We start from the raw sequence: 25140 nt of genomic DNA on the forward strand, positions 1-25140 counted from the left end.
TCCCTTCGCTCCATAAGTTCAATAGGAAAATCAATACAGCATTTCTTAAAAGCACAATATCTGATTTGGATTATGAATTGAGCACGGCACCGCTCCTTCAAAAAGGGTTTTTCATTAATTGTAGCTTTTTATTTCAGATATAAATGGATGTACGATTTCAGGATATAACTCCTGCAAAGATGATAACAGCCACACTTGCGACCTAGAAACTGACGAGCAACATATGCACAATCAAGGTTGCGAAAATATTACAAGAGCAAATTACACCGATCAAAAAATTTGCTCCACATAAACTTCTCTAAAAGCCCCTGAAATAATCTATTGACTACTTAGACTACTTACAGAACTGGCTGTCAGATGGTAAACCGCGACGGTAATGCCAGTATGTTTAGAAACTGCATATTGCACTGAAAAATATAAAAATATACCACCTTTATATTATCATGTTAACGTCTGAAAGGTCATCCATGGGAATCTGAAGACCCATAAAATCATGGTCTTGCAGTCCATCATCATCAACAATGTTCAACCATGAACCAATATCCTGCCCATGACCATCAAGATCACCAACATCTACCTCTGGTGGTTGCAAATTGGGCAAGTCAATGGCCTGAGCATCATTTGGCATATCCTGCATCTTGGCAGAGCTGGAAAGCACAGCTAAATCATCCTTCTTGGTAATTCCACCTACAATCATATCACGAGATTTTAGGTCCGAAGGCAACAATGCATTAGGTAACTCTGCGGCCTTAGAAATAAGGCTGTTGACAGAAGCAGATAACTGGGCTGTCTTCTGTTTGGGCTGTGCCTTGTGCTTTCTTTCACCTTTGACATTGGATAAAGCTGGACGACCAATTCTACCAATGCTATTTCTTGAGGCTGCATCTCTGTTTTGCTCCTTTCCTTCCCTATCTCTCTCGCTCCTCTTTCCTTTTATACCACTTACAGGAGAATTCCCAAGAGCTGAAGATGTTCTCAGATAAGTGACCGGGGTTCTACCAACAACATCATCAACCAACAAGTCCCTCTTTTTGATTTTGTTTGACCACTGCTCCTCTTTACCGACTGTTTGTTCTGTGAAATGATTATCTGACCGAAAAGCATCAGAATACTTGTCACAGGCATCTACTCTTTCAACTGGTTTTGAGGTCGCATTAGGATTAGAATCTGCAAAGAGAGCAACATTAATCATTTAGTACAGAGTGCATTCAGAAAGCAATTTAGATTCATATATATTAACCATAAACCTTGAAGAATATATACAACCAACGTATGAAATTTCATGAAAATTGATGAAGCTATATCTTTTGGAAATTCTGAGACAGGTCTGTGCATGATCTACAGGCTTAAGTGTACATGCATGGAGCCCCGGATTGAATATTGTAGCATAGAATTTGGGTTACCTGCTAAAGTATTTTGTGGATGCAGCATGGCAGTGAAACGATTGGCAGCCTCTCCACCCGCAGATATGTGTATACATTCTGCACCGCTGCTGTAAGAAGATACAGAAAGAAACATATCCCTGAAAGGAGGCTCATCAAAACAGCCAGTCCCTGAGTCCTCAAATTTCTTACATCGTGCTAATGTTCGTTTGACAAAAGCCAAGGCAGCATGTTTGTTAAGCTTGTTCACATTCTTGCTACTAGAAGCGTTAGGACCCCAATATGCCTGTCGTGTGAAGCATTCTCCAATGATTAGCCAATCACAGCAATTCAGAATAAAATCCTTATGACGTCCCTTCATTGCAGGGCTATAGCATCTATATGCAAGAGTTGCACTCTCCAAGCAATTAGTGCTTATGCTTGCAAAAGATGGTAAAAGTGCCCATACTTCACCTTAAATTAGCATCAGTTAACACGAATACCACTGTTCAAGCAATGATGTGGTTTAACATGTAAATCAAAGATCAAATAATCTCCATAGTATCTCCCACTCTGCAACTTCACACTCATTACACCTTTTATAAATATATAACTATCTCCTATTCCCAACTCATCCGACCATATATTATACTAATGTCCTTTCTGATTGCAGAAGGAAAACTACTATTAGAATAAGGAAGGTGATATCAATTATGAGAAAGAAAGGAGAGGCAGGAGACAGGAACAGTGATGCATTTTGTCTTTATCAGGATGCAATGAGGTGTTATAGAAAGATTATGGTATTTCAAATTCCTTATACATAAAAAAGATTTTTCATAAATTAAAAACTCTCATGTAAGTGCCTACCAGAACTAGCCATGCATTTAGTCTTGATCAGGGCATCTGATCTTAAATAGTGCCATGGGAGCACTCACTGATGACATTGGAATAAGTAAACCTTCTAGATAATGCAATAATTATTACTTATTATTCACATATCTTACGAGCTCACTCACTTTTCTGATGAACCAAAACTAATAGTATAAGGATTTTTGTGTTTGTGTAATATTATGATGGTTAAAAAACAGACTATTTTGGCATTTTCCAACTTCAAGCTATGTGACAGAAGATTCAAAAGCCGGAAACATGCATCACAGGAAAGCCAATATGTAGAATGAGCTGTACCGATAATTATTATTTAAGAGATTTATTTGATATTGAGGAATCAGAAATTACCACATATTTCTCATACGCCATTTCTACAAGTCTGTCCAAAGCTATACGCTCTAGTATTCTACACACAAAAAGAACAATATATATGTATATAAGAATGTATGTACAAATGATATATGAGAACAATTCAGAAATGCAAAAAGCAACAATCACATGAACATGCTCTCACAGCATACCTCTGTTGAGACTCCCTTGCTTCCATAACAGCCTTCTCCAGTTTCAACAGACGATTTTTCTTCTTCATAACCTTTATCAACAGAAAAAATTATGTAACAGGGAAGAGATTATTTTCATGATACATGTTGGAAGGTATAAAGTATGAGATAGATATTGCAACCACGTAACTTCTGGCATAAAAGTTTTTCCCCTCCAATAGCATCAAAGGAATTTCTATCGCAATTATTCAATTCTCTAAAAGTATATCATGCACAGCAAGTATGTTAACAATGTATGTTGCACAAATTTCAGCCGACTCGGTAGTTTAAGGTTAAGATAGCATAAGCTTTAGTTAAAGCTATTAATTAAACAGTATACCTACCTAAAAATACCATTGCTGTGTATAGTCATTTCAGTTCATACATTTTGAAAAAGTGCATCTTAGACTTTTAGATACAATATACATTTGCACATGATACGCTAAATCTAGATTTTCTGTTCATACAGAAACAGGATTACATTCTCAGAGAGGAAGATGCACATCCAATTTTGATGGAAAGTTGAGCAATGTGCAACGAGATTGCACAATTTCATCTCTATTTCAGTTGGTAAGAACACTTCTTTCTAACTGATTGAAGTAAGCTAGTCGTATGCAATTGACCTGTCAAGAAACTACAGTAGCTATTAGCAGACAAGTAGCAAGCAGACAAAGGAACCATGCAATGAAAAATGATGGGAGGAATGATAATTTAATAGAGGAAACAAGCCCTGTGTTATAAAAGAAGAGACAATTTAGAGAAGATAACAAGGAGTTGGGAAGCAGAAGAGAAAAACTAGGAAGCAGATAAACAAAGATGGCAAACCTAAAGGGGGAAGGATCGCAAAAGAAGAATGAGAAAATGAAGAAAGATGAGCTTGAGGATTTGTGAGAAGAAAGCAGAAAGAAGAGCAGCAGTAGGGAGGATGGAATCTCAACATCATATACCCATAAATTCTTAGATAACAAAATCTAGAAGCCCACAGAGTCCAATATCTACGGACCCTTGGATTTATTACAACAATCATGATGACTCGAGAACTACCTTGACAGTCTAAAAATAAATAGGAGTTCTTGACACCAAACCTACTCAGAATAGGACTCATGAGCACATAAACAACTAGCCAGTAAATTTCCTAATCAACTGAATGAGAACTTCTACAGAAACTGCAACTTTTGACTGATCTTATATTCACCATTCCAATGATACAAAATATAAATTATAATTCAAGAATTTGGAGCAAAAGAAAATTGAAGACCTATCTTTTAGCTCCCATTGTCTCTTCCACAACGAAAATCGTCGGTTCTCCTGTTTTAGGAGATTCAACTTGGAGGGCATAAAATTTACAAGCTGCAAACACTATGCACTCATGTTAGAATTTTTTGTGATTGAGGAATCCTCCAAAGTCGGCAAAACGAGAACAAGTTCTTCCTGGTTTGTTGATTGGTTCCACTACCGAACATGATGCAGGCTACAGCTAAAAGCAACCATACAAGTGCTTGAAGACCATTTAGTGAAGGGCCGAGAATCGGAACTGCAAGTATTAATCAGCATCGATATCCTTAAAGTAAAATACAGTCTCAAATAGATACAGCGACGGAGATACAGTGACAGAGAGAGTAGGGTGATATTAAATAGATACAGTGAAGAATGAAAATAATGTTTTAAACAAGCAAAGGTATTGCAAAGGAAGGCCAGATGATGAAAATATAGAAGAGAGGATGCTGGAGAAGAGAGATGGCTTACCAAGAGAGATGCCACCATGATCTAGCAAGCATTGTTGTCATGCACGTGAGAAAGGGCAGAAGTTATGAGAGAGGTGTGAGAAGAGAGAAATGAGGACCACCAATGTGGGCACCTATCCTCAATTTGGTTGGAAGCTTTATAGTGGGTTATTGGGACAAAGTGTCAGCGAAGAGTTAATATCAACCTTTCATCCGTTCAAATCAACCCCTGGTCCAATCTAAATGGCTCATGGTAGACCTCACTTTACAAAATTCTTCCATAATGTTGCAACATAGTCAAGTAGTTATACGCCTTGAGCATAATTATGAGTAACACTGTTAATGACTTCAATAACTGCTGACAATAACAAAGTGATTGTCAAAATCTAGTTGTGATCTGTCATTGGCAACCCATTAGCTTCCACATGCAGGAAGAACTCAACCTCGTCGAGTAGCATCAGCAGTAGACATAAAACCTTGGTTCTAGTAGAGGTGCAGCTTTCCCTTCTCAATATATGTGTTGTCCATCAGCCATCAAGTTGATGGACTCCTTAGCTCATCCAAACATGTGTAGAATAATGTCTATGCAGAAAAAAAAGAAAGAAAAGAAAAGAAAAAGGAAAAGAACTCTTGTTTGGTTGAGTTGGATGTGGTTCAGGCTAAAAGATGCTCATCTCGAGCCTTACCCATATTTGACTGGGTCGAGAATGGGAAAACTCATACTGATCTTCTATCTTTCTGGTTCAATTTGAATAAGAGCAAATAAATAATGGAAAAAAATAACAATTAAAATAAACACTTTAACCAACCCACTTCCATATGTAACTACGAGACAAACTCTTTCTCTCTCTCTCCCTCTTTCTCCCTTCTCCAATCCAGCCCTCTGGTTCCTCCTTTCCTTCCCCAAACAATGCCATCATTAGCCTACCTAGAGCTAGGGTTTTGAGTTTGGGCTAGGTCTCAGAACAATCAAGGACATTGTCAGCAAAGGCAAAGCGAACGAAGACAAAGATAAAGCTGGTGGTAAGACATCGCCATTGCATTAACAAACAACATTCTGAACTAGGTCACGTTCGCTCGACCTGGACTTTGCCAAATCAGAATCAAATCCTTTTTAGCAGGTCTCCGTAACAACTGCCATCATACACCCAGGTCAAGAATAAGCAGTAAATTGCATTTAAATAACTAGCTACTCCAGCACTAGTCAGAAGAAAAGTAACTAGATGCCACTAAATCCTGGAAAAGCACCAAGCAAGAAATGCATGTTGCTCCTTGAGTCATACCACAAAGGGTAAAGTGACATGATTTTACCTAGCAATGAGGGACAGCAGTCAGTGCATGGCACATATTGACATGATTTTACCTAGCAGAGGAGATCTTTTCTAAAGAAACTGAGAAAGAAGAGGCTGAATAACTATGAACAATCATACCTTCTCATGGAGTTCTTCCTCTAATCTATTGACTTCATCATTAATATCTTCATCTTCACTCGGCGCTAAATCAGGCTGAAACGAGATGGAAGCACAATGTCACACTAGAATAATTTTTTGCAAAATGATTAAGCCAGCTAAACAATACTTCTGCAGAAAGGTAACTAAAATGCAATCGGCAATATACACTTATGTCTTAAACCATCATGACTATTGTTTATGCAACAAACCAGCTCACAGAAAAGCGCTCCCTACAAAATCAATGAAGGAAACCAGAACAAGTTCCACTCTGTTTTCAACAATGTATAGATCATTGATAAAGCTAATAAGGGGCATAGAACATGACAACTATGGCAAAGCTGCTAGTATAGATGCCAAAGAAAAATCAGTCTTGTACTTTTTAGGTTCTAACAAAAACATAGATAAACTGCATTTTAGAAAATAAGGAGTTAAAAATAAGTGAATTTTAACTCCGATCCGGTCAGTCTAAACGATGGAGGTCTGACATTGATGATCCAAGCCATCAGATGTTACCTCTACACTACTTGTACACCAAAAATCATGTGATTCAGAAATCCTAGTCTATTCATCGAGTGGTAAAAATCATTGTTCATGTTATTTGAGTTGTTCATTTTTTTTGGTGCATATAGTGAATGTGAGGTCTGACGCTAACACTCTGAGCCATCGGATGTGATCTATTATATGATCTACTACCTTTAACCTGCTTGAATACCAAACATAATATGATTTGGAGACCCTAACCTATACATCAAGTAGTAAAAAATCATTATTTCATGTTATTTCAACTGTTCATTTTTGACCACTCAATGCATGTCTGTGTAATGCAATTACCTTCACAAATAAATATCAGGCTCAATCTCTGTTAAAGACCAAGAGCTGTCCTTGATTACATATTATGAGCTCTCAAACCTACTATATAGAAGAAATGGATGATGAAGAAACATTTTGTTTTTTAAGAGAACTATATGGATTAAATGAGGTTCTATTATTTTTTGAATTTTATGTCGCTATTGCATGAAGACTACAATAAATATGGTAAACCTTTCAATAACTTATAAATCAGAAAGTTACAGCTACTAAAAAGACAGGAAAATGTTGGGGTAAATAGATTTGATAGAAAACATAACAATAATCTAGAGAAAGCTGAGTGGTGCACCGATAGTGGAAAAGGTGATGGTGAAAATTTTGAAGCTGCACTAAAAAAAAACCAGAAAAAATGGACAGGATTTAAAGAAAATAAGTTTTAATGGCAGTGGATAGAACACCATAATGAAGTGACCCGAAATACGGAAAATCCAGGGCATGTTTATAACAGTAATAGCATGCTAGCAAAAAGCAATAAATTCAGTAAGTCAGCATTTATACAAACATTGCAACGACCAGCATATGCTTACAGCCACCTTTGCAACCCCAAAAGTTTGTACTGGAAGCAAAAGACAACTGAGAGATATTGGATATGATACTCACCACAGGGTCTGGATAAAGTCCAATTTGACTGAGCTCCAGGAGGATTCTATCATCGATGCACATTTGGTTATATTGAAATTTTGTGCATACTGTGCTAGAGTCTAATAAGATAACACCACTTTCTAATTTCTCATGTGTCAATTCATCATGGTATCTCCACCCAGCATTTCCGTTCAAGCCATTAGAAGGGCCTCTCTCTGCAGTTAGAAATGTTCTCGATGAGTGAAAATTTGAACCCTTTGATTTCAATCCACTCTCGGCCCCAAAATAAATTCCATGAGACTCATGCAAGTATTCTTCTCTGCTGTTGTCGTAGTTAATATTTTCAACCTCTTCTTCTTCAATTATAGCCGAAAGAAGTGCTTGGCAAATTGAAACCCCACTTCGACCCGCAATTCCCTGTATTAATTGCTCTAGGAAAGGCTCAACATTCTCTGTTTCCCATGCAAGCTCTGGTTTCCTCTCACGTGCACTAAAGGTAATTCCATTTGAGATGGCACTGAAATCATCTCTGCCAGCAGCAACTGGAGTTGATGGTAAGGATATGTATTCAACATCACCCTGCAAAAGAAGGTGATAAGAATTTGTTATCAAGCAGATAAAAATGACATGAAAGAACATTAAGTTATTGTCTTATAGACAAGATGTATGAACAAAAAAACAATGCAGTTATTCATAACTTCTCTGTATGTAATTTATATTGGAATCCAGAAAAATAGCAACTTAAAAGTAGCAATGCTCATCAGTATTAGTAGCAATGCTAACTCATGGGAAAACAAAGAAATGCAGTCCAATAAAATTGCCAAAAGAAATGTTTACGCATTAGGTTGTCAACAGCTCAAAACCCAAATGCATTAGAATCATGTGAATATGGTAGCTGGAAATTTACAATTGAAAATAACTCCATAAACCCGATAGTTCAAACTTCAAACAAGTTCCATTGTTTTGATCAACAACAAATAAAATACCTTCAAGTCCTGACCATCGTTCCCAGCAACAAGAGGACTTGGAGAAGACTCGTCCATCCAACAAATCTGGTTGGTAATAATAATTTTGGAACATCAAAATTAAATGTATAAACTTAGTCTAGGAGCCATCTTAACAAGACAGAAAGACAACCTGGTCCAAATAGGTGAGATCCTCTGAAGAAAGAAGACCAATAATTGGCTCCATTTGCTTCCAAAAAGGACTGGAACAAGCACTCCCTGAAGCAAAGTTCTAACTTTATTTGCACAATGAAGGGTAAAAGAAGATACCCAAGCATTACAGATATAAAATTAATACCTGTATGCAGAGCAGCATTCGCAGCAGCTAAAAGCTCTTCATGGTCATCATCTGATTGTCCTGAAAAGAGTATCAAATAGTCAATAATAAGTTCATTTTTTAGGGGAATTTAAAAATTCATTGTTCCACAACTTGCATGGGGAAATTGAAAAAACATTGTTCCACAACTCTGTCCGTTCAATACATAGAAAAGTACCAAAAAACTTCAAAGGTGCACTGTTCACTGAATGCCGTGGCCGTGTGCACCCATTCCGCTCAGACAATTTTCTGGCAGGTGGGCGACCAGGTTTACTGGGACAGAGAACATCAATAGCATAATCTCAGTGAAAACTGAAGTAGAACATGAATTGACTACCAGCAGCCAGTTAATAGGCTAGGATATCCCGCATTACCTTTCAATCCTCTCAGAACCAACTCTTGTGCTTCTCTGTTGCTTCACAGTGGCAGTATTGTCTAGCTTCTCAATTGGCCCGGCCATGCCAGACCTTGTCGGAGCAAAAGCTCGTCCAATCCTCCTGAGTCTCCGGACACCATCTCCAATATCTTCATCAGCAGTCACCTTGTTCTTTCTTGGAGGCAACACAAGTCCTACAAACTTATGCACGGACTGACCAATATTCTCTTCATATTTCTTACTCTTGTCCCTTGACTTGTTATCAGCAACTCCAGACTCCTCGCTTTCTGATAAACCAGCAGTTTGTACACCATCGCCTTTTAATTTAATTTGCTGAGAACCATTAGAAGATAAGCGTCTTGTCAATCCTAATCCAGCCTGATGGATGCCTGCATTATCTACCATATCTGATGCAGGTGCTTCATCGTGGCTTGATATAAGAGGAGAAAAATTTGATCGTCTTGCACCACGTGAGATCTTCTGAGGTCTTTGTCCACCCCACTGTACAGGGGGTGATGCAGAGCACATAGCTGCCCCGCGTTTGTGATTGACAGCCCCACCAACAGAACTACTCTTGTTTATACTCTGAGAATGTTCCCAATCATCAGAATTTCCCACCACTCGATGAATGCTTGGGGATGCCTTGGACAGTGAACCTGAATTTGATCGTGGCCCCCGGGCAGGCGCATTCAGCTTTGTTATGGAGTTAGGACTAGCAGAAAAATTATCTTCATGGCCATTAGGCCTGAGATACAATGAAAGAAAGATAATATTAGGATGTCAGATTATATAGAAAGATAAATGCAGGTTATATGTAAAGAGAAATCAACAAACATTCTAAGTGACGGCAGCTAGAAGATAATAAACGTCATTTCCAGCAAGAGAAAAATGACAGAAACATTATAGTGAGGGTTCTGGCAACAAATATATGAAAAGGATATGTCTTACTTGTTAACAGATTTAAGATGGGAACCATCTTTATCTAGACCTGCAAGCCGATCTCTTCTATCATTAGTAAGAGGGCAGTTGTCTTGATCATTTCTAGCTGAGGGACGCATACCGAGACCAGATTGTTGAGAAGCCGAATCTAATATTCCAACTCCAGAAACTCCAGAAGCAGGCCCTGACCTGAATATTAAGATTCTCAGAAAAGATATATACTGTTTTATCCAACAAAATAAGCGAATCCCAGATGATTAAGCCAGATTAATTCAGAAGACCGAATCACACAAGCCAGGTTTCGAGTGATAATAGATGACTGAAGACAGGCACCCCATGAAACACACTACAGTTGAAACGAACTATATCAACATTTCATCCACCTCACTCTAGTTTTACTAGAGCAACCCATCTATCTTTTCATTCTTTATAAATAATAGCAAAATAACATATATTTTAATATATCCTACCATTTTGAACAAAATGTAGGCATCATAAAAAATTCAACTACAATTACATTCCTATATATTTTCTTTAATTAGCACATGTATCACAAATCTTAAGTGAACATATACATGTTGGCATGTCTATTGAAAATATATGGGTGTCCTCCTATCTATCTATTTACATGTGTGCATAGAAGCTAATATACTTGTAGAGGAATGGGGTACGTTCATTAAATTATTGGCAATTTTCTTTGAATAAAGTTGAGTGCACTTAAATTGTGAAAAATGGCTAAATACAGTATGAAAATAGAAAGTGTGTAGTCCAACCCTTCACATGTGTGTATGTATTGATATGCCTCTTATTTGGCTACTTGGCTTAACTTTGCTCTAGCAATTGACACAGCTTCTGATATCAAAAGTTAACTTCCCACTTTGTCTAGACTCTTTCAAAGTTTACAGCATCTTGGGAGGGATAATGGAGCTTAACCCACAGCAAATAATGTAGACTACCTACGAGCCAACTGTGTCTATAGTTTTAGGCCCACCTCTTGCCTTACCTCAGACAGGAATTTGGCACCATGGGTCTAATTGTCACTAAAACTTGAAAGATGTCCCTTGATGTGTAGAAACAATAAGCATACATGTTCTCTAAAGCAGTGTATTGCCCTATCCAAAAATTTTATAATAATTGCCATAGCTGCGTAATGATGCTAGTGACACTTGCCCAATGTGGCAAGTTTAATTTAATCTTTTAATACAGCTCATAGATAATGTTTTTTAGGAAAGAGATTTATTTTCTAGATATGAGAAGAAGCCGAAGCAAGGTCCCATAGGACATAGGTGTCCCAATTTCCCCACAGAACACGATGCCCCCGTCCTGTATCCTTCTAGCAGCCATCCCGATCGAGCATCCTAGTACTTGCTTAGGATGCTTTTTTTATATTTTTCATTTCTTTCTTAATTTATTTGTGAAGTTTTACTGTTTTATTTATTTTGAAACATATTTGAACTTTAAAAGTAATATATTTAAGATAAATTGACTGTGTTTCTGAATACTGCTTATTATCTGAATGGAAATATAATTATCTACAGTGAGAAGCTATACAAATGGAAATATAATTATCTGAATACTGCTTATTAGTGTTTCTTTGTTGATCAAACAATGCCAGCTAATATTGATCAATGTTGACTAGGTTGCATTAAGATTTGCTACTGTTAGATTTCATTACAACAAATATTTGTAAGCTAAGGCAATCTATTTATATTGATCCATCATGTGCTAAAACTTTATGATTAAATATTCTGACACTTTCTGAATGTGTTATCTAGTTCATATATTTTAAACTGACACTATAATTTATCGTGGCTTTCTAGAATATTGGAGATCCTTCTTTGATTACCTAGTAATGATACTGCATAAGCGCTTCATAAGACAAAAATGATACGATTTGATGGAAAATGTGGCAATAATTACTGCACAAAGCTCAGTCACATAACCACTCACTTCACCTTTAGTACTCTAGTGTTGAAATTTACAAATTGATGCTTAGGTGCCACATGAGTGGCAATAAGGTAACCAAGACTGTCATATTGTATAACAAAATAACCTTAAGTGTATCTACATAATTATTTTATTGTTGCTTAATTTTCTTAAATTATTTCACCAATCAATTAACATAGTGACCCATTCTTATAAGTTTGAAATTATTGTTGTTAAAAAGCAGGATGATCATTTTTTTTTATTTTTATACAATATTATTTTTAAGAATATATGATGTTATATATATAATATATTCCTTTTTTATATTTTTATTTTTAAAATAATGTTATTTTGAGGAAAAAATTAATATCTTCTAATATTGTTTATGTTTTAATTTTTTTGGCTTTTTATATAATATTATTTTGCGGAAAAAAATTTATGAACTCGTGCACATAGACATATGCATGGTGTTAAGTCTCACCCCCTAACTACTCGAGCCAACCGCTAAGCATGACCTAAAAGCGTAGATAATGATTAACTTAAAACATTTAGATCTGCGTACTTTAAAAAAAAAACAGAAAAAAAGTTTCTTGCCCCATCCAAAAGCTTCCATTCTCCGTCCCCCTTTTTCTTTCCTTGCTTCTCCTCCTCCCTCCTTCCCTCCCATGGATCACTTCGCTTCTTCCTCTCTCTACCCCTTCGACACTCACGGAGGATGTTGGTCGCTGGATCTGGAACATCCACTCTCAACTTCTGTTGCTTCCTTGATGGCACCCTCAATCGCGAGGTGGACCAGCAGTTAGCGGTGGCAATGGCAAGGCACCTCCGACAATGGAAGTCATGGACGTAGCTCAACGAGAATGTTTGAGGTTTTTGAGAAGAAAGATATGATTATTGGTTGGAGAAAGATTTATTTTAATTTTTTAATTTCTCTCCACTAGGATAGATGGACGAATCGCCCATTTCGGTGTGCGACCTACTTGGTACGAAGGCAGGATGGGTGAGATGGCCCGCGGATATGGGTTTCAGAGCCTTGCATCCATCCCAGGTCCCATTATCTCACAGGAATGAGATGGGATGGCCAAGATGCCCCCCATCCTGTCGAGACTCCAAAACTTGAGCTGAAGCTAAATGTGACTTAGATACTATCTCAACATTGCAACAAGTTTTTTCTATCAAGCGACTAACAAGCTTAATCAAACAATTAAGATTCATAAGTGATGACATAATGATACAAGGTGCAATCAAGTTGCATGGTATAGTATCAAACCTGAAGCCATGGGCATTATTCGCCCTTGGTCGAGCATCAGTACCAAGCTTCTGCTGCATTCCTCGTTTGGGTTCTCTATCAGCATCCGGCAATCTAGTCAAAGGTGCAATTGCAGAAACATCAGACTTTATGACAGAGCGTTTTTTCTTCATCTTTGATTTTTCCCAGCCATCAACACTGGTAAATATTTCTCGGCCCTTGTCTTCTGATAATGCCATGCCATCATTTACAAGTATACTGGCATCTCTATCCTTATTCACCGGTGAAGATGGTCTCACAATACCATTGGCCCTTACATCCATCTAACCAATCAATATAATACGTAAGTCCATCAGTAAAAAAGAAACAGATGATCTGAAATCACTATAAAAGGGAGATTCTCCATGCAAAGATTGACAAATAACTTCTATAGTGCAACTCAACCTGCATAGAATCCAGAGCAAATAACCTATAACAGTTAATCCTACTTGGCACTATTCTTCAAGAATCAAGAAATTGATTAACAGGATATTACAGTAAAGAAAAAACAATTTCATTTTCTTCTGCACATAAAACGTAATGAGAATTTACAAAATATATCAGTTAACAACATGTACCATTTATAATGCATGGAAAAATAAAGTATCGTGACAAATGAACTAACCATATTCTTGTCTGCACAGGCAACTAAAATACATATATATGACATAATCACAATCAAGGAAAGGCAAGAAGGAGATACAAACCCATACTTCCACCATAGAAGTTCGAATTCGTCTGTTTGGTACAGTGCTCTTGGACCTTTCTTCTGATTTCCGAGGCCCAAGGTCGAGACCACGTGAAGTCAGATGGCTTTGAGGGTTAGTCTTAGGGATGCTTCCTCTTGATGTCGATGTACCACACCGCTCATTTGATGAAGTATCAGCTCTGGAATGTTTTTTTGAAAGAGTGTTGCAATACTTATCAATTTTCAAAGCAGCCTCACTGCAGGCTTTTGCTCGATCCCTATCAATTCGAACATCGGAGACTAACTTAGAGCTCATTTGATCTAAGAATCCACGATGTAAAAATATAAATGGCAAAAAGTGTTATGATAGCAATGGATGAGCAAACAGAGTCCAATGTAAACTAGTTGAGGAAAGTAAAACGTCAACTAGAATCACATGGCACAATGTGGGAAAAAATCATAAGAACATAAGTAGGGAAAGTCATGTTTGTTACATTGACATCACAATAAAGATGGAAACTGAACCATATAATGTCAATAAAGAAAGAAGAAATTTGTGAAATATCATTAGGATAAATATTTCAGCTACTTAATAATGTAAAACTTTTTTATAAGGGAGAAAGAGTGAGAGAGAGAGGGAAGGAGGGAGGCAGAAATACCTTGCCCTTGTAGTGCCCTCATGAAGATTACTCTTTGTGCGTTTGATCTCCTCCATGGATGAAGAAGTTAAATGCCTCGTATTAAATGTTGCAGGCAAAGATTCTTCTGAGGAGATGCCAACAATAGAGCCCATCTCAAGGTCGCTTGTTCGAGGGAGCTTTTGATCGATCACTCTCAGGTCAACAAGAAGAGACTGAAACGAAGCGACTGTGTCACCTTGGGATGATACCAAACCAGACCTCAATGTGCTTGGAAGTGACGATGGGAGTCGGCTATCCATGCCTTCACGGATGCTTCCTGACCTTTCCATTGAACCAGCTGCATATGGTCCATATTTCCCATTCATGTAGGTGGTCCCATCAGGGCTGCTGGAAGATAAATGGAATTTGCTAGTAGCTGCCATTCCTTTGATATCTTCAGGGTCTCTAACATACTAAAATGGTAAAGAGGTTGGCACATGAAATGAAGGAACGACCAAAAGCTTATAACCATTGAAGCCAAGATCACAGGATGGCTAGGCTGAACAGAAAAACCAGCACATCTGTCGAATATCAATGCAAGCTCAGAAAAAAAAGAGCATTATGAACTTCAAGCCCCAATCTAAAAGCACCAAATCCAATTAGGTAGACACACCTAGATGTTGAAGGCAAGGAGAAAGACAGAAGAAGAAACAAGTGAAAAGTAAAATGTGCTGAAATGGAATTTACAGCACAAAAAAGACAACTAAAAAACAAACAGTGCATTATAGTTCAATGATTTTTCCTCTAATTCAGAATAACTGTTATCTTCTTTTCTTTTCTTTTCCTGGCTTTTCAGTGGATCTCTAGTCATGACGAACAGATTCAACAGAAAACCGGACTCAGTTGACATATAGAAAGTTCCTTCCATAATAGCCTACCAAGCACTCTCCGAACAGCAACATATCAGCAAGCGAATTAACATGATGAGTAGAAGAACAAAGAAAAAAGAACATAACAAAACAAAATCATTCGATCTTCTCGCAGAAGGTCTGAATCACTCTCACGAAAACAGTAGTGCATTAACATAGCCCAGTTATCATAATCCGACTCTGTTTGGCCCCACATGAAACCCATAATTTACAATACTCCTTGCCCCTATCAAATCAAACCCGAGAACGTACAATCGCATACCATTTAACAAAGATGAAAAAAAGCTACTAAAGGTACTCATATAACATGAACCCTCTAAAGCACGCGTTAATAAGTGACTGTCTGCCGATCTTTAGCATCAACTGCTTTAAAAATAAAACTGGAAAACCTTAAAAATAAATTCCCTAACCAGCTCAAACCGCATCAAAATTTCTCATAATCAAAGCTACAAAAAACCCTAGCAGAAGATGAATCCGCACTGACGTAAATATATCACAACTAAGAAAACCCATCATAAAAGCAACTAAAGCCCGAAAAAAAGAGGAAACTTCATCTATTTGATCGAAGAGATTGGAGAGAAAAGATAAGATTCCAGCGTTTTGCTTAGAAAGAAAATCTGAAAGAGAAGCAATCAAAGACGAGACTCACCTCAGAGCAGGTGGGAACGAAGGCGATCGTCGCGAGAGAAGAATAGGGGTTTTGGATTTTTTTTTCCTCCCTTTCTTTTTCTCCTACTTATTAGAGTTATTATCGGTAGGAGCAGTGTATATCAGTCTTTCGAATGGAAGGATCGGAAACGAAGAAGAGCGAGGTGTAATTTCGGAATAGAAAGGAAGAAAGAATAACACACATAAAAAGAACCACAAATTTTGGGTATTTCACGGTAAGGCCCTCCTTCGACAGCCGATCCGAGGTATTTTGGGTAATAAAAAGACGTAAGGGAGATTAGTGTAATAAATCGTAGTATTGTTCTTGATTTAATGAAAATAATGATTAAGGGGTGATATGTCCGCCCCTAGGGACTTCGGGAGTGCTTTTGGCGGTCAAATGAGAGACACCTTTTGAGGGTGGTAGGTGCACAAATTATACCCTACACCAAATGCATCATATCAGCAATGAGCCACATAGACAATCTAAAATAAGAGGACGGCACAAATTATACTCTGCATCAGGTGCATCATCTCAGCAGTGAACCACACAAACAATCTGAGATGATAATGCAACAATTTTAGACCATTGGACTAATCTACTGAACTTGGTTCATCTAATAATTTCTCCAAAATGAGATGCAGCTCGCAGAAACAAAAGATTTGACTAGCGTGATGTACCTGATGTAGGGTATAATTTCTCATGAAAGATGTAGCTTTTCAACTGAGGTCAATGGTGAAGCTATAAATGTTCATATATGGAAATATCAAGACTTTCATAAAAAAGTCAAACAACACTTATTTTGGATCCTTGATTTTACATTCTGCTTTGAGAACTTCATTTAATCATGATTTGAAATCAGAGAATCATCTTCCTTGCAAGAAGTCTGCAATTGTTCAAAACTCATGAAATTAGGATCAAATATATATGATTGGATATCATAGAATTACTATGGCTATGCTATTGCTGATGTGGTTCATTAAACGACCTTGGCTGAACAAACTCTTATCAAAGCATAAGCATGCTATTGCATCAACCAAAGTTAAACAAGCCGAGAGAGACAAGAGAGAGTGCTAAAGATAAACAAGTTAAAGGAATCAGTTTATTCATTTTCATGCTGGTTCGTCGTCATCGCTGCTAGCACCACCTTTGACCTCCACCTCTAATATTTTTGACCACTAACATTTTTACCTAATACAGAACTAATGGCACCATTGACTGCATTGCCAAACTAAGACCCCATTTGGCATTATTGTAGATAGTAAAATTTTTATCTATAAAGCTTTTAGTAATAGAGATATTGTTAATAAAGCTTTAGTAAAACGTTGTTTACTATTTGCTAGCTACATTTGTGAAGTACAATGAAACTCTAACATTTATTTGGTAATCAAATTAAAAAAGCACGTTTAATATCAAAAATGATAGTAAAGAAAATCATATAATATTTCAATTACTTGGTTGTTCATACTATCAAAAACTCAATTTATAATATTATTATATTATTATATTATCATATAATATAATATAATATAATCATTATACTATTAAAACTATTATTATAAATATTATTAATTTATAAATTATTTTTATATTACAATCTAAATACTTTAATAAATAATAAATTTTTTTATCAGTAATTATCAAGCAACAAAAAATATCATCATAGCAAATTAGGTAGTTCTTGATTCTTATAATCACATAAATGTTTGACTTTGTTCGCTCAAATATAAAGTGGCAATACAATTGCTCACATATCCACAGCCATAATAGCAATATATATGTGCACAAATATTTTGTAATATTCATGTTGCAAACATTGAAAAAACATAAATAATCATCACAATAAAAAAATATTTTAAATTATTATTATTTTTTTTTGCCGAGACTTGAACCTAAATCTCTCTGGCAAGCTTTTCTTTTAAAAAAAATTTCAATGTCTTAAACAGAACTTGTGCCTAAACACTCCCAATTGAAGCTTTTTCCTATCTTCAGTTTTTAGAGGAATTAGAAAGCTGTTTCAAACTTTTTATCACATACCACAAAATCATTCAAAAGTGCTTTTAGCCCACTAAGAAGCACTATTTGCCCCTTCAAAAGCAATACCAAATTGGGCCTAATGCTTATGACTAGACAAAATATCATCAAGCTCCATAAGCAGTATGGAGATCCCGAATAAACAGTACTACCAGTATTCTAAAGCAAAACAACGATATCAAAGGCGTAAAAAATAAATTGAAATACCATAGGTGGAATCGAAAAAAAGTTTTGGAAAGAAAAACTAAAAACATTACACATTATCATTATATATAGCATGGCAGATACAAGAGCATGTAATTACCAACTAAAATCTGGCATCTATAATGGATGTCTAAGAAAAAAAGGAAGGGGATATAGAAGAAAGGCTGAAATTTCAGATAAATATTGGATGGGTATATAACCAACTTGGATGATGGAATTCTAAGCATGAGCAAAAAATTTTGATCAAAAGCGACTCAAATAAAATCATCATTTTATTTCCAATCCAATGTGGAAAGTTTGAAGTGTTCCAACAATTGCACTACATTCCCATTGAAGCCCTATTCAGATATCAAAATGGAGAATCAAAAGACATGCAGCCCAATACGCAAAAACTGGACAAACTTACAGATGACCATCACAAAACCAAACAAACATTAAAACAAATATATCCAAGATGCCAACCATTCCCTCACTCACCAGACCTGACCTTTAAAAAGAGCATTTTTACCAAAAAAAAAAAAAAAGAGCATTGAAAGTTTGAGCAACTAATTACATGACAAGATTTCAGACAACTGACTCTGAAGACAGACTGACTCGGCCATTCTATCTGATCACATTTTGTCCCACTTTCCAGTCTCTGATATAACTAAGAAGTTTGTGAAGATAGACCACAAACCCTAAAGAGAAGGTGAGGAAAATATATAATGTGCTCTTCAAAAGCATAACACCATCAGGCCTAAGCTGCAGAAGATGGTTCTTCAGCTTTTGTTTCTGTCTTTGGTTTCTCTTCTTCCTTCTTTTCATCAGCAGCAATAGGCACCTCTTTTTTTGCATTTTCCTCGGTTTTGCTTTCACCGACAGTCAACTTTTCCATAAGACCTGCAGCAGCTGAGGCATCCTTACTCTCTTTCTCTTCATTTTTGCCGAGTGATTCAGCAATCTCTTCAACCTTTTCCATGAATTTCTTGCAGTCTTACAAAAAAAAAATTACAGACTATATCATTGATGGAATATACAAGTTTCAAGAAAATGATACAACACTACATATAAAGGAATGCAACTAATGGAATTGCAAGAATTTACGTAGTCAACCAGCACAAAATCAAGAAAAACAGAAAGCAAAACACAACAGGTTGGGCAAAATCATAAACTCATGCACTACAAAAGCAGGGCAGCTGCAACTAATGTTGCAAAGCTGGTTGACTTATGTGGATCCAATAAGCTAAAGTTTAGGATTCAGCCTCAAAGCTGACCTGTTTTCCTTATCAGGGCAAAACAACTCTACATCTCTCAGTTTACCTTCAACATGTTTAAAAGTCATGCTTAAGTAGAATTAGAATCCTTGAGGACAGAATCACAAATGATCTTCCAAAGTGCCGTTACACATGGCTGCACAATGTAAATATCAAGGGTTGGCTTTCCGAATAATTCTCCGAGTCATCCAGTGATGCCATCAAGTCATTCATCAAAGCTGTCATCATGCACTCCTAGATTTATCTCCTCTCTGATCATCAAGGGAAAATCCAAACCCCTCTCCTTTAGAAATCATAATTCAGTCCCCCTTTGTAAATACATAACCATAGCAAACTCAAATTCCGGCTATCTATACATCATTTCTGCAACCTGGAAGTCCTACTGTATGATTTTATCTGTTCAATTTACTCATGCATCCACCTAAATTATCGTGAAAACACAATGTCCTTGGAATGTCAGTACTGATTTTCTCTTGTAAAATATTCACTTAGACACAGCATGTAGTGATTGCAATTATTTGTTGCAAATGCAATATTACTGTATACATGCTGCAAATCCAATCTCAAAGGTTCTGGCTGAGAATCTTCACCATGGGCATCAGATTATGAAGAAGAAACACCAAAACTGAATAGAAAGTAATCCTTCATAAAAGTATTTGTTCCTTTCATTCTTCCTATCCTTCCCTTGTATTTTCTTCCTTAAAGCTTCTAACACATTTCACAGTTCTTCAACAATTAGGTTGAACAGGTCCAACAGAGGAATGAATCATTATACTACAAGTGCAACTTCCATGTCATAGGTGAGCAAATGAAACCCATTTTTAAATCAAAGTTTTTATTAGAAAAAATGAAATGCTTACCCACAATACCTTCTGGAAGACAAAAATATAAGGAAAAGGAACCTTTTGTATATTATAGTAACATATAAACGTTGATTTAATGAAAAAGTCTTATGATGCAAATTATGAAGAATTTTCCAATTTAAGATGAAGTAGATAGCTTTGAAAGTTCCACAAAGCATAATTAAGAAGATTTACCGATATATATCTCTACCTCTAACCACATACTTTTCCTAATTACATCTTGCCTAAAGAAAACAGATCATTGAACAACATTCTGAAATAGCTCATGATCCATCTAGTTCCTGATTCTGGACTAGCATGAATTTCTCATAATACCCATAAGGACCAGGTTTGTTGGCTATGATCATGGCAGCAGTAACACCTTCTAAAAAGGAACCCATGAAATGGAAGACTGATTTGAGTATTAAGAGCTAATAAAGATTAAAGTTAAAAGATTTTCATAAAAAAACCTTAAGGCATTTCTTATTAGCAACCCGGCTTCTAACAGATAATGCATAAACTGACTTGAACCCACTTTCCTAAGAGAACAAATAACATAATCCTTCTACTTAATAGTAAAATAAAAATACTAATTTCACAATGAAAATGCAAAACCTTGTGCACTCACCTATATATTAGTTCATTCAAGCACGCCATTTCATCAGGAGATTCTTGGGTGTGAATCATAAAGTCAATACTAGTGATACAAGACAATGCTACTACTTGAATAGAAACTCCCCAAAAGACTCATAAGCCTTTGTATTACTAGCTCCTTTACAGATATGTATCTTATATCACCAGTTTAACTCGTATGGCTTCTCCAATTGTATGAACGATACATGCCTATAAAACATAGTTGTCATCGTAGTTGCGAGGCATCTAAACAATCATTTTAACAACCCATACATAAAAGTTCAATGAACAAGACAAGAGATGACTGTGTCCAGTTCAGTTTGCAAAAACATTGCAGCATATAATTGCATAGAATTTAACGTAAATAGTTCCTCATACAAATTTCAGTGACCCATAATTTTAGCAGAAGATGAGTTTCCAGCAAGTATAAGTTCATAGCTCACAGCAAACCACTGTGTTTCTTTGAGCAATTATTTTGATTGCAAACAGCAACAAGACAGCTTAAATTGAGAAAGTATAATGATGTTACACCATTTGAAACCATATTCAAATAACCACATCATCTCTTTAATGGATTCAAAGAAGATGGACCGATGCTTGCTTCTTACGTTTATACAAGTGATAGAAACTACTAAAAGACAAATGTTGCCACCTCTTTATCACATCTTCCAACAAACTGACCATATACAAACAGTGCATCCAAATACTTGGTTGTAATGCTCAACAAATACAGTAATAGGCCTCATATAGCACGAAAAACTGAGAATTGACAAAACTTTAAGTAGCTTCCTAATTGCACAAGAGACAAAGCAGAATAGCAGCTGTCCCCCAGATGGAGGCTAAACTGCATTTATTTGCTCGCAGAAAAGTAATGCCAGTAGGTATGAGGAAATGGTGAAGTGTGGCATAAGTTCAACACCTATTGAACTGACTAAATCCATTATGAGATTGGTGTTCTAATGAACACAATATGCCAAGATGGATAAATACATAACATCCTAGGTACTGGCCGCTCATAATATGGATTTAAGATTTTAATGCAATTTGGATCACATAAACAAATTCTAATTTTTGCCCAAAACACACGATGTGGCCCATATTTATTTAGCTGGTCCTGTGTAAACTTAATCCCCTCCTCTTGGATGATTTGCTTCCTACTCACTAAATTTTCAAAATAAAAAAAAAATTAACAACAAAGAAAGTAAAAGAATCAATAAGAAAACCACTCTACTGGTGTGGTTGATGACAATAATGGCAAGAGTTAAAGTATAGCAAGAACCTGTTCCATTTATTGATGTCTAAGTAGGTATCATAAACAACAAATTAATCAGAAAGAGAATGACATCTAAAATTGCATGAAATTGTGTGGCGAAGAAGGATAGTTATATTCAATTTTCCAAGATAAAATGTGATATATATACACAATATTATGCCTCAGAAACTGGAGACAAACATAGATAGCAATATAGTACTGGTTGGATCATGATTAGACTTAGCGAAATGGTGATCAATTGCACATGAATATTAAATAGTCTTAGAATGAAACATAAAACACCAGATAAGCACCTAGGAAAGAAATCACAGGATGTTTGCATGGTCACACACTTGAAGTTCATTCATAGCAAACATGACGAGTTATCACACAAGTCTAACATATATCCAATGTGGAGACACAATAAGAAGTAAATACACATAAACTCCCAGAGATACCATGGAGATGAACCACAAACCAACAGATCTTGGACACAGCAAAGTAACTAGTTAAATAATTCTGGATCCATTGCGCAAAAACAATGAAGAAAACTAAAGAATTTTAATAACAGAGTTATAGCAAAGCAAAGGGATATGCCAGCGAGAATCCGTACAAATAGCATGGGAAATGTCACATAAATCAGAATGCTGGGCAATGAAAGGTGTCAAAAAGCAATGGAAGTTGCAAACATGTGAAAGTTAAGGTGGGTTGACTGATAAAATTATACATGAATATACTGCAGGAAGCTTAAAAATTGCACCAGGAGAAGATTAAGAAATAAAGAAATTGATACTTATCGTTATACATGGAAAAACTATATGATTAACAAAACAGAGAGAGAGAGAGCGAGAGACAGCTCTAAGCATGATGAAGAGTTTAATTATTTCAAAGGGGTAATAAATGAATAGAAGCAAGAACCCAACATGGAAGCCATGTAAAGGATTTGTCAAGCCAACAATACAAATGAAACAAAGACAAGGATTGAAAAAACCAACATATGTTGTAAGGTTTTTGGTTATAATTCTGACTATGAATCTAAATAGGCAGAGGCTATCAACTGAATATGTATACTTACTAAAATTGCCAGTAATAACCATTTTCCTTCCATCTTACTAAAAGCAGTAGCTATTAAATATGTCAAGGCATAACTCATATAAAAAAATAAAGAGAAATTCCTACTAAAATTATATTTCAAGATAAATAGTATCCTCCACGATAAGACTAAATAAACAAAAAGATTTTTTTCATTAGCTCATCATATTGAGAATACAGCTGGCATAACATATTCAAGCAATGCCTTGAAATAAAAGATATCAATTACCAATGGCATCACGATTTTATTTGGACAGTATCACAGAAATGGTTTACAATTATTACAAAGATTCCAAATATGCTGCAATCTTCTAGAGATTAACCGCATAGATTAGTTTTACATACTAGTTCAGGACGTCGACATTATTACCATAATTTACAAGCACCCACCTGTATCTTTTCTATAATGCTCGCATAACAAATTTCAAATGCGTCCAAGTAGCCCTAGACACCTATTGTCCGCTCAAACTTTTCTTATGCAAATACACTTTGGATGTGGGGGGGGGGGGGGGGGGGAATATTTATGTGCTCCTGAAAACATAGGAATAATATTCTGAACACTGGGGAAAAAAGAAACCAGTCCATCCCGATATTATCACATGCATCAGGCACTTAAATAGATAGCAAACTTGAGATAGATACTACTAAACAAACTCTACAATCACCTCCCTGCTATCGGGAATAGAAGGCAGAACTAAGACTACACAGTCTTCAACATAGAAGCACCCAATTAGAAGAAGTTCCTATTTTACAACTGTGAGGAAAGTAAACATAGAAATCAAAGGACACTCACTTTCTACAGATCCAAAGCGAATAGCAAACATCTCCTCCTTCAGTTCGCCATCGGAAAAATCCGTGGCATGCCACACGCAGGATTTATCATTCCCAGCATGCTCCTGCATCTTAGTCGTTGGAAGAACTGCCGACCAGAAATCAAGCAAAAAAACAAGGGACAATTCCATACATCAGAGATAAAAATTAAATCATTAATCAAAGGAATAAGACAGGAACAAGACAAAGACCTAGATGATTGGCACAGATTTTGAGAGTCTTGGCCTGCCTCATGACCAGCCGGACCTTTCCCGTCTCGTTGTGCTTCAGAAGCTTCACGCTCCCATGGCCCCGCTCCTTCCACTGGTTCCCCTCTTTGTCGAATCGGTAGAGCTTCGCCTTCCTGAAATCAAGAACCGATCATCTTTGGAAGGTGAAACCCTAGGATCTCACGTGAAAAAAACTAGGACGTGAGGGGAGGAGAGGTGATCGGGGCTTACAGGTCGAGAAGGGAGTCTTCGTCCTCCTCGCCGGTGGTGACGGCGACCTCCTCGAGCCGGACGATGGGGGCGACCTGGGCGCCGGTGTCCTCGTCGTCGCCGCCGGCGGCCTCAGTCTCCCCTTCGTCTCTGCGCTCGGGATCCGTGCTGGCCATGGCGGCGAGCAGTGGAGATCGAAAGAGAAAACGAAATACGCTGCAGCGGGAGACGCGAGCAGCGATGGGCAGGCAAGCGTGACGTGAGAGTGAGGGGATGGTGCTAGGGTTTTATTTTATCATACAGAAGTTAGATGGCTAGAGTTGGAATGGCGGGAGAAATTTATGATTAACCCCTTGTCTTGTTCAATATTATGTGGCCGTCCCTGACATTTCTAAGATTCCCGAAAATAAGATGGAAATAAATATCGTTCGAC

The 25140-nt window shown here is 36.8% G+C and overlaps 2 protein-coding genes across 5 annotated transcripts; both read right to left on the reverse strand.

Annotated features, from left to right (window-relative positions):
- Positions 1 to 96: 96 nt before the first annotated feature.
- LOC103706709 lies at positions 97 to 16552 on the reverse strand. 4 transcript variants are annotated; one of them, XM_039133017.1, is made up of 16 exons: positions 16148 to 16552; positions 14609 to 15150; positions 13975 to 14227; positions 13244 to 13545; positions 10057 to 10236; positions 9107 to 9853; positions 8911 to 9005; positions 8715 to 8774; positions 8550 to 8635; positions 8399 to 8464; positions 7431 to 7991; positions 5943 to 6017; positions 2771 to 2841; positions 2598 to 2655; positions 1404 to 1668; positions 97 to 1167 (listed from the first exon to the last, which is right to left on the reverse strand). In XM_039133017.1, exons 2-16 carry the CDS (start codon positions 15010 to 15012, stop codon positions 434 to 436), a joined length of 3957 nt encoding a protein of 1318 aa, XP_038988945.1. In that variant the 5' UTR covers positions 15013 to 15150; positions 16148 to 16552; the 3' UTR covers positions 97 to 433. The 4 variants fall into 4 exon arrangements, with proteins under 4 accessions (XP_038988945.1, XP_038988941.1, XP_038988944.1 ...); XM_039133013.1 differs by having other exon boundaries at positions 13969 to 14227; positions 16148 to 16551; XM_039133016.1 differs by having other exon boundaries at positions 13969 to 14227; positions 14609 to 15042; positions 16148 to 16357.
- Positions 16553 to 18915: 2363 nt separating this feature from the next.
- LOC103706708 (ran-binding protein 1 homolog b-like) lies at positions 18916 to 25003 on the reverse strand. Its single transcript, XM_008790913.4, has 4 exons — positions 24729 to 25003; positions 24480 to 24631; positions 24251 to 24376; positions 18916 to 19357 (listed from the first exon to the last, which is right to left on the reverse strand). The coding sequence occupies exons 1-4, from the start codon at positions 24881 to 24883 to the stop codon at positions 19122 to 19124; spliced, it is 669 nt and encodes a 222-aa protein (XP_008789135.1). The 5' UTR covers positions 24884 to 25003; the 3' UTR covers positions 18916 to 19121.
- Positions 25004 to 25140: the final 137 nt, after the last annotated feature.

This window comes from Phoenix dactylifera, chromosome 13 (assembly GCF_009389715.1).
Source record: "Phoenix dactylifera cultivar Barhee BC4 chromosome 13, palm_55x_up_171113_PBpolish2nd_filt_p, whole genome shotgun sequence".
In the NCBI taxonomy this organism is placed as follows: domain Eukaryota; kingdom Viridiplantae; phylum Streptophyta; class Magnoliopsida; order Arecales; family Arecaceae; genus Phoenix; species Phoenix dactylifera.